The sequence below is a fragment of the Leuciscus leuciscus genome (genome assembly GCF_965113295.1).
Source record: "Leuciscus leuciscus genome assembly, chromosome: 1".
Lineage (NCBI taxonomy): Eukaryota > Metazoa > Chordata > Actinopteri > Cypriniformes > Leuciscidae > Leuciscus > Leuciscus leuciscus.
In genome coordinates, this window is record NC_138725.1 from 4033880 (window position 1) to 4047512 (window position 13633).

Below are 13633 nucleotides of genomic sequence, written 5' to 3' on the forward strand. Positions count from 1 at the left end.
ACCATGTTCTCTCAGTCCCCTTATGTCTGAATATGTATGCACCTGGTCTCCAACCCCGCCGAGAGATCCATTTGCGAACCCCAGGTATGCAATCTCCGTGCTGCCTCAGCAGCAGCGGGTCCTGCACCCTGAGGTTTGCGAGCCTGGCCACTTTCATCAAATAATGACAGGCGGGAGCGGAGCATGCGGGGCGGGAGCGGAGCATGCTCACAATACTGACAGTCAGCTCCCTCAAAGGCTGACATAGCATGCTCCACTCCCAAACAGATTACACAAAAATCGTGTGTATCCCCACCCGTAAGGAAACGAGGGCAAGGAGAAGCACATGACTTGAATAACTGTTTTGCCATACTTTAGATAATGATGTGACAGACAAACAATAAATATAATAGACAGTTTTGACACAGAGTGCTTTGCTGAGGCACAAAAGATAGCGCCGGTTGCACCGGATGTGCTTTTTATCCTTTCCTGGTCATGACGTCACCCGTCCGTGACGTTCATTATTTCCATTGGACTAGTTGACATATGTGCTTCAGACGTAATCACGTGGGGTTTTCCCAAAGCGTCATCGATGCAGCGCGAGTTCCCTCGGAAAAAGGGAACAGAAATGTTAGCCTTTAGCTTTGGCTATTTATGTATTTTAATTCGGTATATTGTTAATAATTTGCATAGGTAATATTGTTATTTGGTGTTTCGTTTATACAGGTTTTTCAAATGTTATTTAATAAGAATATCTTTTTTTTCCACAAAATATCTTTTTTTTTCCACTCCTGCACATCATCAGTGAAGCTCCTCCCACTGCAATCACATCATCAGTGAAGCTCCTCCCACAGTAATTCAGCAATAAATGCTGTAAATTCCTATCAGCTACAAGTGAAGACGAGCATGAAAGCATCAGGAAGAGCTGAAATCTGCAAAGACTGAGTTTATTAAAGAGGACAGTGAGAACATGAGTGATCCAGAACCCTGCAGAATGAAACACACTGAAGATCCTGAAGAACAAAGAGGTTGGTGTTTATTCTTCATTCATTCATGATGCTGAAGAACATTCATGTTAGAAACATTCAAGCACTTCATCACATTTATGGCTCGTTTCCACTGAGCAGTACAGTACGGTACGGTACAGTACGGTACGGTTCGGGTCTGTTAACCATGATCTGGCTAGCGTTTCCACTGCCAACAGTACCCTTACTTGATAGGCGTGGTGTTTCGATCGACGTCATTTTCGCGCGAAGAAGAACATAGTAAACTACAATGGATGACATATAGCAGATCTTGTTCTTGCTCCTCGACATGTTTGTCACAAGAAGACAAGCGCCGACATTAGGCTTTTCTCAATATTAAGTACGCAAAGTTTGTACTTGCGACTCACTCCTACATGCACATGGTACAGCGCGTTCTTGAAAGCGTCACTCAGCTCGCTCTGCTACTCATCTCTGTTACTCTGTATGTACATTTTAAGCAACAATAAAACGAAATATGTTATAAAACACTACTCTGCCTCTTTTCGTTTTCCTTTAAATAAATTAAACATTATAGGGACACAAATGTGGTTCATGCGCAACGCATATTGATTATTCACTGCACGTTATACGTTTTTCTATTTATAACAAAACGAAATTTAAAACACAACCCTAACGTTACCTCTTCGTTTAAATAATAAAAAAAAATTACACATATTACAGGCAATATATGCATTTGTACAAATGTTGCAATAAACATCAGTGATAATCTTGTAATAAGAAAATGACAAGAAACCATATTTCTTTTTGTAAAATTTCAGTTTTATCAATAATAGCCAATATAAAAGTTTAAGTAAAAGGTACAAGGAGCTATACAATAAGAAATAAAGCAAACAATTCAGTCAAATGTCCAAATGCTGCGCTCTAGTCTAACATTACAACAGTAAAGTTGAGTAAGGGGAGGCTGCAGACCTGGAGCCGGTAGATATACGCCCCAAGCAGTTTTACGCCCCTGGCAGTTTTACGCCCCTGCTGTTCCTGATGCGTCCAGTAGGGGGAGGCTGTACATTGACATGAATTGATTGAGGTATAATAAATAATCCGCTAAAGTTATTGTTGTTTAGCAATGATGCAACATTTATTATTTATAAACGAATAGCTTGATAGAGCTAGGTAGATATCAATTCATTTATTTATATCAATGGATAGGTCTATCATTTATTTCGAGAGACAAAAAGTTCTGGACGGTCAGGTTGATGTTCTGTCTGGCTTAAATTTATAAGTTATAGCTTACCACGTGTAAGTTTAGCTGCCCCTAGTCTTCTCTACTCACTTTCAAAATTAATTTTCTTTTGAATGTTCTTTTGTTGCCCGTCTTTATCTTGCCTCTTCTGGTAAGACTCCTTTACTCCTTTCTGGTTTGAGTTGTTTCTTATAAAATGAGATCTAACTATCTCATATCTAAATATACATTTTTCTTAAAATAGCGTACTGATCTGGATTAAAATGTAGGCTGTGTGCACTTAAAGTGGGATTTTTCTTTGCCAAGTAACTTGCATGATGCATCCCAGTGTGTTTGCTTTAGCTATGGAAATCTCTCTCTCTCTCTCTCTCTCTCTCTCTCTCTCTCTCTCTCTCTCGAAACTTTTATAAACTATAAACACCCATCTCTTTTTTAACTGCATTCCAAACCAATAGCTTCTCTAGTAAATAAATGACTTACAGAGACATACAAGGACATGTTTTTAATGTCATTTTTTAAATTTTCTCTGCACAGTCCATCATCAGTGGCCAAAAGAAATCAAAGTGTCTTGACACTTTTTCCAAAAGTGTTCCACCAACAAGTACCTGTGCCATTGTACTTTGAAGATCAGGAGCAAATTGATGCAATCCACACTCATCTGACATAAATTCTGGGCAACACACACACACACACACACTGTGACTAGATCAAATTCACCATGGATGTCCTTTTTATATTTTTTTAAAGTTTTGCTTTTTTTAATGAAATACACACATGAAATGCAAATTAAAAAGGCAGTTTGTGTTCTCGTAACACTTTCTTTTATGTGGTCTGTGACTCATGGGGTCAGTGATTCTGCAGGGTCTCCAATAAGTATTATAGTTTATCTCAGTTGCTTTGGTGCATTTCTCAGATCACAACTGAAATCACATCATCTTTCACTTGTGCACATCATAAAAGCAATTTCTCATTTTATACAAATTGCAAATGCTTTGGTACATTCATGCAATTCATAATGTACAACTGTCTGCTGTTTCCTACATTATCAACTCTTTATGTCTTGTTGATCAAAATATAGGCCTATTATACTATTTCTCTGTTGAATTGTCATACTCCTCAAAACATCTAGGCATTAGTTCCTTGCATAAGTCAATAAATGCAAAATGGCTGACTAGTTGTCATAAACTGTTAAGCATGTTTTCAATACATTTCTATTACACTTTATTTTGTAAATGTGTCCTGAATTGATGAATTGCGGAGGTGTATTTAGAATTTCACTAATGAAGGAAAAAATGAATTGATATAATGAATAATGATGAAATGTACAAAAGCAACTGTGATAAAAAATTAAGGATTCAGGAATTTTATACAAAATTTAACAGTGAGTCCTGCTGCTTTTGAATTTGACAAAATAAAATTCACCATGGATGTCCTTTTTACATTTGTTTGTTTAATTTTATTTTAATTTTTTATCAGTGAGCAGAAGCACTTTGACAGGAGGATAGAAAAACAGTTAAAGCAGAGTGGCAAGCCATAGGGGAGTCATCATAATTCATAAATGGTGTTGATAAATAATGTTTTTGTGAACAAAAATATTGTCTCTTTCTTATAAATGGCCCTTGGAATTTTAGAAAAGGGATAAATTGTGTTTGTCTTCATAAAATGCTATGAAGGACACTGTTTTGTAGCTGTATGATGACTAAGTGAATAGTACAGCAGATATTTAATCCAGGATCCATATGATTACACGGTGATGTATGTCTAATGGGCTAAATATGTTTAATATCTAATTGTAACTTTATATAAATTCACAACAACATATTTCACTCAGTCTCCTGTATAAAAACATACAGTGAATATTCTATTATTATTAATTAGTATTATTATTATTACTATTTATTCAATATTAATGTATTCAATATTCAATTAACTATTCTATAGTAGGTCATATATCATTACTTGTCATCTGATCCAACTATGTGTGTTATTTTTTAATTCATGAAAACAAATAGTCTTCTGTATAGGCTGAGTGAAGCCCAACCTAATATCTAGAGATATTTTAATCCATAGTGCAGTGCAGATTTATACTAAAACGTTTAATATTTAAATTAACAAAAACCACAAATCCGGCCAAAATCTATGAACTGGACGGTTATTATTGTGTACGTTTTGAGCATCGATTTAATGGTGTTATTTCGCAGCATATCCCCCTACTGGACGCATCAGGAACAGCAGGGGCGTAAAACTGCCAGGGGCGTAAAACTGCTAGGGGCGTAGATCTACCGGCTCCAGGTCTGCAGCCTCCCCATATAGGTAAAGTTAAATACAAAAAGCCTATAATATGAAACTAAACTTAGCCCTCAGCCAAAACGATTGACAGGGAACGTATTATATATTCACGAGACCAAAGATCGCCCGTTAGGTCTACACAAGACGAATTATATCTCATGTTTAACCACTACCGTCGGAGTCATCGGCGAACGTCAGAAGACCTAGCCGAGGAAAGGCTCATCCAGCCGGGAAACATGAGCGCCAGCGCCCGCTGATCGCATGGATCTCACAACCGGGGAAAAACAAATCATCTTTATAAATAAACCACAGATTTGAGCTTTAAACAACTACATTCTCGCCTGAAAAACTCTTAAAATTACATTTCGTGACACAGTAACAGTAGTATTATATTAAACTGTATATTAAAAAATGGCGCTTCTTATGTTGTCATTCCCCTCGTAGCACGCGCAAGTGACGATTCTCTGTCAACCAATCAACGTCCTGCAGTGAGTCTAGCTCCACCTTTTAGTACCGTACCACTGTGCTAGGTACCCCAACGGAAGGGTACCCAAAAAGTGGTACGGTACGGTTCGGCTTTTTGGTACCATTCTCAACTTTTGGCAGTGGAAACGCAAATAAAAGGGTACCGACCCGTACCGTACCGTACCGTACCGCTCGGTTGAAACGCGCCATTAGATAAACAGTTAAACTATGAAATGGTACAGAATGTTCTGGGTTTTCTTCAACAAATGGACAGTAAAGGGAGATTTGAGACATTTTTATATTGATTGTCAACATCAGATCAGGCTAAATACTATTTTAATTGTTTTATTTTATATTTATTTTATATCTGGTTTCCAATTTGCAACAACGTTACCAGAATTGTAGTCATTTCAACAGTTTACAAAATTAATTTTTTTTTAAGAATAGTCAGTAAACACCAAGTTACTGATAAAGTTGTATTTGTCAAATATCATACAAGTTATTCATAGTTATAGAGTCTTCTTACAGTAACTTTGATAACAGGGTTGATGAATACATTCAGTGCTACAGTTTGTGTAAAAACTGAGACAATGGATTGAGATTATTTTCTTGTCTTCCCATCATGCAGTAGAAAGAGCCCAGATGATGTCACTTCCTGGGTGTCACAGTTTTAAGAAATGCTCTGTTTTTAAAAGGAGGAAAATCATGTCAGGAGTAACAGGGTTGAGTGAAACATGTAGAACACAGATAAAGATAATAAAAAAATGTTAATTTAAAAATAGTTAAAGCCGCGGCCACTCTACACTTTGAGCATGTGATATTTCTACAGACACTGCAACGGCCGTGAAATGACGTCACATTCTGCGGCAGCTTTTTTACAAACATATATATATATAACGTATAACAAATAATAATCATTCAAAATTTAAACAATAAACAATCCACTCCACTTGAATGCTAAACGCTTCTGTTATTTCTCACAGGGTAATTCACTTGAGCTTGTGTTTCTGCTGTCCCACTTTCACATGCGCATGAATGGAAGTCTATTAAGGAAAAGTCTAGTGTGAACGGCCATTAATAATTAAAAGGTTTTTAGTAAAATAAATATCAATCTCAAAGTTGGTGTCAAAACATGGCAGTTTTGTATATTTTAATGTTAATATCATGTTAGATAATTGTCATTGATCAAATACATTTAATAGTTCTTGCTAAAGAAACATGGGATTCGTGCCTATAATGTTTTAAAAATTATAATTGGAAGATAAATTGACCTCATTCATGGAAAGTTTCAAGGACATATAATCAATTTAATGATAATTTTATCATAATAATTACATTTATAAAAAGGCATCAAATTATCACAATCATTTATAACAGTTGTCTACTTTCTACTATTACATCAGGGCTCACTTTCATGTCCATTCACTTTATATTTCTCTCTTTGAATTATTTTGATGTACTGAAAATTAAATGTAATATTTGTTTCTTTCATGTCAGACCTGATGGAAGTGAAGGAGGAGAGTGAAGAACTGATAGAAGTGAAGGAGGAGAGTGAAGAACTGAGTGAAGTGAAGGAGGAGAGTGAAGAACTGAGTGAAGTGGAGGAGGAGAGTGAAGAACTGAGTGAAGTGGAGGAGGAACATCATGTCCAACCTCAAAGTCCCTCAAAGACTAAAAAGACATTTTTAAAGAAAAGAAGAGCCAAGAAATCTTTCACCTGCACTCAGTGTGGAAACAGTTTCTCAAGCAAACAAAGTCTTGAGATTCACATGAGGATCCACACTGGAGAGAAGCCATTCTCATGTGATCAATGTGGAAAGCATTTCACACACATAACAAATCGTAATCGACACATGAGGATCCACACTGGAGAGAAGCCGTTCTCATGTGATCAGTGCGGGAAGAGTTTCAGTCAATCATCATCCCTTATTGTTCACATGAGAATCCACACCGGAGATAAGACGTTCACATGTGATCAATGTAGCAAAACATTTCTCTGTGCATCAGCCCTGAAGACACACCTGGCAGTTCATACGAAGGAGAAGCCGCATTCATGTTCTGTGTGTGGAAAGAGTTTTTCACTGCTGAAATATTTACATGGACATGAGAAAACTCACACTGGTGTGAGAGAGTACATGTGCTTTGAGTGTGAGAAGACTTTTACTACAGCGTACAATTTAAAACAGCACCAGAGAATTCACACTGGAGAAAAACCTTACAAGTGTTCACACTGTGACAAGAGATTCAGTCACTCAACAAATCTGAAAACACATGAGATGATCCACACTGGAGAGAAGCCGCACACATGTGATCAGTGTGGAAAGAGTTTTGCTTTTAAAAGTGACCTGAAGCTACACATGAGAGTTCACACTGGAGAGAAGCCGCATGTATGCCATCAATGTGGAAACAATTTCGCATACAAACATTCTCTTGATGTTCACATGAAGATCCACACTGGAGAGAAGCCGTTCTCATGTGATAAGTGCGGGAAGAGTTTCAGTCAATCATCACACCTTAAAGAACACATGATGATCCACACCGGAGAGAAGCCGTTCACATGTAATCAATGTGGCATTGAACGGCTTCACGAGAACACGAGAGCTGAACGAGATACATGTGTGCGAATTGCCACACTGATCACATGTGTGCGAATTGCCACATTTTCGCGTTATTTACACTTAATTGCCCGACCGAAACAGCTGTACTCACTCAAGCGGTGAAAGCATTATCCTATATCTTTGTAATTTGCGCGCTGTCGCGGAAGCGTCAGCGGAAGCGTTCAGCTCTCGTGTTCAGCCTCCTCGTGTGAAGACCGACTCGGGAAAAGACCAGCGACTCTACCTGCGCGACTCCACCGAGCAAGGACACCAGAAAGGCACTTACGTATCTCCTCTTCCCTTTCTCTTCCCTCTACTTACCTTATTGTTCACCTTAATCAACATGTGCTTTCAATACATTCCTGTTATCTCTCGGCACCGTCCTTTCATCACGCGCAATAGGCAGCGCAATACTGCCAATCTGCGTCCCATCCCCACATCCTCACATACTCCTCTCTCTCTTTCCGTGGGTCTATGGAATTGTCAGTCAGCAGTCAATAAAGCTGACTTCATTCCAGCCTTTGCATCTCATTCTACTCTTAGTATCTTGGGGCTGACTGAGACCTGGATTCGTCCAGAAGACTCAGCAACCCCTGCTGCTCTCTCTAGCAATTTCTCCTTCTCCCACTCCCCTCGCCAGTCTGGGAGAGGTGGGGGTACAGGGCTTCTCGTTTCTAACAATTGCAAATACTCCACGCTCTCTTCTCTATGCAACAACAACTCATTTGAATATCATGCTATTACAATTACAACCCCCATTAAAATCCATATTGTAGTCATTTATCGCCCCCCAGGTCAGCTGGGTAACTTTGTAGATGAGCTGGATGTGCTGCTGTCCACTTTCCCTGAGGACGGCACCCCACTTCTAGTCTTCGGTGACTTCAACATTCATCTCGAAAAGCCACATGCAACAGACTTCACCTCTCTCCTAGCCTCTTTCGATCTCAAACGACTCATCACCACAGCTACTCACAAATCAGGCAACCAACTGGACCTGGTTTACACACGCAACTGCACCACAGAAAACATCCTGGTGACACCTCTCCACGTTTCAGATCATCTCCTCATTACTTTCAGTCTACAACTCTCTACCCCTGCACCCCCACCCCCACCACCTGTCACTTTCAGACGAAACCTGCGCTCACTTTCCCCCTCCCATCTCTCCTCTGCCGTGTCATCCTCTCTTCCCCCACCCTCACAATTCTCATCTCTGGATGTGAATACCGCAACGGACACCTTATGCTCCACTCTAATCTCTTCTCTAGACATTATCTGCCCTCTCTCCTCCAGGCCAGCACGCACTACTCCCTCTAACCCCTGGTTATCTGAGGTTCTTCGGGAACACCGGACCAAACTCAGGGCAGCGGAGAGGAAATGGCACAAATCAAAAGACGCATCTGACCTGAGTATGTATCAATCTCTCCTCTCCTCCTTTTCTGTTGATGTTCATGCTGCAAAATCTTCATACTTCCACAACAAGATCAACAGCTCCTCCAACACACGATTACTCTTCAAGACATTCAACTCTCTCCTCTGTCCACCTCCACCACCTCCCGCCTCCTCCTTAACTGCTGACGATTTTGCGACCTTCTTCACCAACAAAACAACAGCTATCAGCAGTCAGTTCTCAGCTCCACACACACAGGAACCCAGACCGACCCCTTCCACAGCCAATACCCCTCTGTTCTCCTTTTCTTCGCTAACCGAGGAAGAAGTATCTACACTTCTCCTCTCCAGTCACCCTACCACCTGCACGCTTGACCCCATCCCCTCACACCTTCTACAAGCCATCTCTCCCACACTTCTACCATCACTCACACACATCATCAACTCATCCCTCCACACTGGCACCTTCCCTACAGCATTCAAGCAGGCTCGGGTTACTCCACTGCTCAAAAAACCAACGCTAAACACATCATTGGTAGAGAATTACAGACCTATCTCTCTCCTACCATTCATTGCGAAGACACTTGAAAGAGCTGTCTTCAACCAACTAACATCCTTCTTGTCTCTAAACAACCAGCTGGATGTCAACCAATCTGGCTTCAAGAAAGGACATTCAACTGAGACTGCATTACTGTCAGTCACAGAAGCCCTACGGATCGCAAAAGCTGCTTCCAAATCTTCAGTCCTCATTCTCCTGGATCTGTCTGCTGCCTTCGACACGGTGAATCATCAGATCCTTCTGTCCACCCTCTCATCACTGGGCATCACAGGAACTTCACTCCACTGGTTTGAGTCCTATCTCACAGGTAGGTCCTTCAAGGTCGCATGGAGAGGCGAGGTATCCAGAGCACATCAGCTGACCACAGGGGTTCCCCAGGGTTCAGTTCTTGGTCCCCTCCTCTTCTCCATCTACACCACATCACTGGGACACATCATACAGGCACACGGTTTTTCCTACCACTGCTATGCTGATGACACACAGCTCTTCCTCTCCTTTCAACCAGATGATCCCACAGTAGCTGCACGGGTCTCAAGCTGTCTGGCGGACATCTCCACATGGATGAAGGAACACCACCTGCAGCTCAACCTGGCAAAGACTGAGCTTCTCGTCCTCCCTGCCAATCCGTCTCTACAGCACGACTTCACCATCCAGCTAGAGTCATCAGTAATCACCCCATCAAGATCGGTCAGAAATCTTGGAGTAACGTTTGATGACCAGCTGACCTTCACAGATCACATTTCAAAGACAGCTCGATCATGCAGGTTTGCACTGCACAACATCAGGAAGATCAGGCCTTTCCTAACTGAGCATGCAACACAACTTATCGTCCAGGCCCTGGTCATCTCTAGGCTTGACTACTGCAATGCCCTTCTGGCTGGACTCCCAGCATGTGCGACCAAACCCCTACAGATGATCCAGAATGCTGCAGCTCGTCTTGTCTTCAACGAGCCCAAGAGGGCCCACGTCACTCCTCTGTTCATCTCTCTGCACTGGCTACCTCTAGCTGCTCGCATCAAGTTCAAGGCACTGACGCTTGCTTACAGAACTATCACAGGCTCAGCTCCCTCCAACTTTCACTCACTCCTACGAGTCTACATCCCTACCAGACACCTACGATCGGTCAACGAGCGACGTCTCGTGGTTCCATCACAGAAAGCCACAAAATCACTTTCCAGAACATTCTCATTTACAGTTCCATGCTGGTGGAACGCTCTCCCCACCCTCATCCGGAATGCAGAATCCCTGACAACATTCAAAAAACAGCTGAAAACCAATCTCTTCCGTGAGCACTTAACCTTATAAAAAAAAAAAAAAAAAATAAAAAAAAAATCCTTTCCCTTTGAAACATCACTTATCAGGCTTATGCTACTCTGAATAATACCAGAACTTCGTATTTTGAGCACTTCCTGCGTTGTTGTTGCTTTTGCCTCTTTATGATGACTCGCTGAACTTAGTCCTAATTTGTAAGTCGCTTTGGATAAGGGCGTCTGCTAAATGACTAAATGTAAATGTAAATGTAAATGTGGCAAAACATTTCTTTGTGCATCAAATCTGAAGTCACACCTGGCAGTTCATACGAAGGAGAAGCCACATTCATGTTCTGTGTGTGGAAAGAGTTTTTCACTGCTGCACAATTTACATAGACATGAGAAAACTCACACTGGTGTAAGAGAGTACATGTGCTTTGAGTGCGAGAAGACTTTTACTACAGCGGACTGTTTAAAACGGCACCAGAGAATTCACACTGGAGAAAAACCTTACAAGTGTTCACACTGTGACAAGAGATTCAGTCTGTCAGCACATCTGAAAAGACATGAGAGGATCCACACTGGAGAAAAACCTTACAAGTCATCCTTTACCAACTCTGTGTGAAAACAGCTTATTTGAACCGCATTCAGTCACCATTAAAATCCATTTTGAAGTTGTTTATAGTTGTTGATTTTCTGCAGGGGTTCAGCCGCAAGACTGCCGAATGACTAAAGAAACGTTGTCAGCAAGATGGTCGAAAACTGTAAATTTCTTGTCTATGACACCCACTACAACTTATACCAATGACGGAAATAAGCGCGGTTAAAATATCTTAAAGCAAGGGTTCCCAAACTTTCCAAATGACAAGGCCCCCCAAATACCACTAGGTTCTGGCCAAGGCCCCCCTTTTGCAGGATGTGTTATTGAACCCATCGACAATACTATACGGCAAATGTAGAAATAACTAAAACATCTAGGTGAACATCTGGGGCCTGTTTCAGAAAGGAGGTTAAGTGAAAACTCTGAGTATGTTGACCCTGAAATGAGGGAAACTCTGAGTTTTCTGTTTCAGAATGGGAGGTATGTCAAACCTGAGAAAGCAGAGTAAGTCCAGCCCGTTTCTGAAAGAGAGGTAACACATACTCAGAGTCAGTTACCATGGTAACTTACTCTGTGAACCTAACCTGGTCAGGAGCAGGTTTTATTCGGTAAACCCAGAGTTTCTTTCGGTCTCCTCCCCTTTTTTAAAGAGGAAGCGGTGTTAGAACACCTCATTCATTCTTTCAGTACATTTTTATTAATAAAATTCATCTTTTATTAATAAATGAAATATTGCTATTTTTACTGCTGTTTTTTTTTATAAGATGAAGTCTATATAACTCCTTAACTGGCAACTGAAAATACAGTAGTAGATTAGAGTTGCATAATGTAGTTCTAACATTAGGAGGGGGAGGGGGTTATACTTAGATTTAAACTTAGATAGGCTACTCCACATACAAATGTGAAGAAATCTGAATGTGTAGATTGTTTGATGTGTAGACACATAATATTAACATTACTTCTGTAGAGGCCTACAGATAGGCCTCTCTGTGGCAGCAGAAACTCTTTATCCTCATTGTCATGTGAAGATGAGCATTTGGTTGAGTGCACTTTATAACACTATTTGTCATAATGGTGTATTGAGTAGGCGACTTACAACTGCCTGGGGTTCTGTTGGGACAGGAGGCTCCAAAAGACAGATATTACCATCAGAATCTGTTGGGACCAACAAAAAACCCAACCCAAAGTAAAATAAATTAAAATATCAAAAATAGCCTATATAAAAAAAGAACACCTATGTAAACCTCTTACATTTTATGAGGCCCTTGGATCTTCGGGAGTGACTGGCTCTGAAGTCCCTCCAGGAATTCCCTCAGCCGGAAATGCTGCTGCACTAGATGCTATTTAGTTAGTTATGTCAAATGTAAAGTCAGGTAACCTACACCCATGATATGCTCAAGCCTTACTTGATTGAATTATGTTTTTATATTTAATTTTCAGCTGCTGCCATGTTCTTTTAATGCCAGCAGGATTGCCCCTACATGAAAATTAAAATTAGGTTGAATAACAATGTTCTTCCAGTTTCACCTCTGATATTATAACAGTTGGGTAACTTAATTGTATTACTAACTACAAATGACATCTTCAACAGTGTAATTAGATTAATGTAATAATGGCTATCTTTAGAAAGCATTGGTCTACTTATTACTATTTAGCCTACTAAATCCCATGTCAACCTCGACCACTTGAACAATACAAGGAGAGACAAGAAACTGCACTTTTAATGCTTTCAAATAAACAATATACAATTGCATGAATTATTCTTGAATTGACGTGAAGTGTGTAGAGGGAGAAGGTTACATTAAAAATATACCTTCTAAAAATGTATGTTAAATATAGGCTACAGAATTGTTCTATAGTCTAATGCAATTACATCAGATTTTACTTTAAATTACAGAAGAATTCAGACTAATCCCTTTAATTAAATTACAGTATTAATGTTCTAATACTGTAAAATTACAGTAATAATGTTCGTACTGGTGAGAAACATGCAGACCTCTTTTTGTCTGGCGCTGTTGCCATGGTGACTCATAATATCTGCGCTCCATTGATAATGGCTTTTTATAGTTGTGGTGCACGCGCTTAACTCATTTCAGCTGTTCTGTAACCGAAAACTCAGAGTTTCCCATCTCAGGGTAAGTCAACTCAGAGTTCAGGTTTTAACTCAGAGTTGGTTGAACCTCCTTTCTGAAACAGGCCCCAGATTATGTAATAATGTTTGATACCAGCCAATCAGAAAGATTATAGAGATGCACTGATTACAATTTTCTAGGCCGATTCC

The 13633-nt window shown here is 40.2% G+C and overlaps 2 protein-coding genes across 2 annotated transcripts; both read left to right on the forward strand.

Annotated features, from left to right (window-relative positions):
- On the forward strand, positions 1-7679 carry LOC309505659 (uncharacterized protein; the record flags this gene model as incomplete). Its single annotated transcript, XM_082179124.1, has 3 exons — positions 1-1007; positions 6457-7604; positions 7659-7679. The coding sequence occupies exons 1-3, from the start codon at positions 950-952 to the stop codon at positions 7677-7679; spliced, it is 1227 nt and encodes a 408-aa protein (XP_082035250.1). The 5' UTR covers positions 1-949.
- Positions 7680-8318: 639 nt separating this feature from the next.
- Positions 8319-10997, forward strand: LOC309480748 (uncharacterized protein). Its single transcript, XM_082145338.1, has 2 exons — positions 8319-9808; positions 10007-10997. The coding sequence occupies exons 1-2, from the start codon at positions 8965-8967 to the stop codon at positions 10804-10806; spliced, it is 1644 nt and encodes a 547-aa protein (XP_082001464.1). The 5' UTR covers positions 8319-8964; the 3' UTR covers positions 10807-10997.
- Positions 10998-13633: the final 2636 nt, after the last annotated feature.

Coding starts and splice junctions, on each gene's coding strand:
- LOC309480748 (XM_082145338.1), top strand. CDS start 8,965: ATGTATCAATCTCTCCTCTCCTCCTTTTCTGTTGATGTTCATGCTGCA. Junction 9,809..10,006: donor GTTTGAGTCCTATCTCACAG/GTAGGTCCTTCA, acceptor CCTTTCAACCAG/ATGATCCCACAGTAGCTGCA.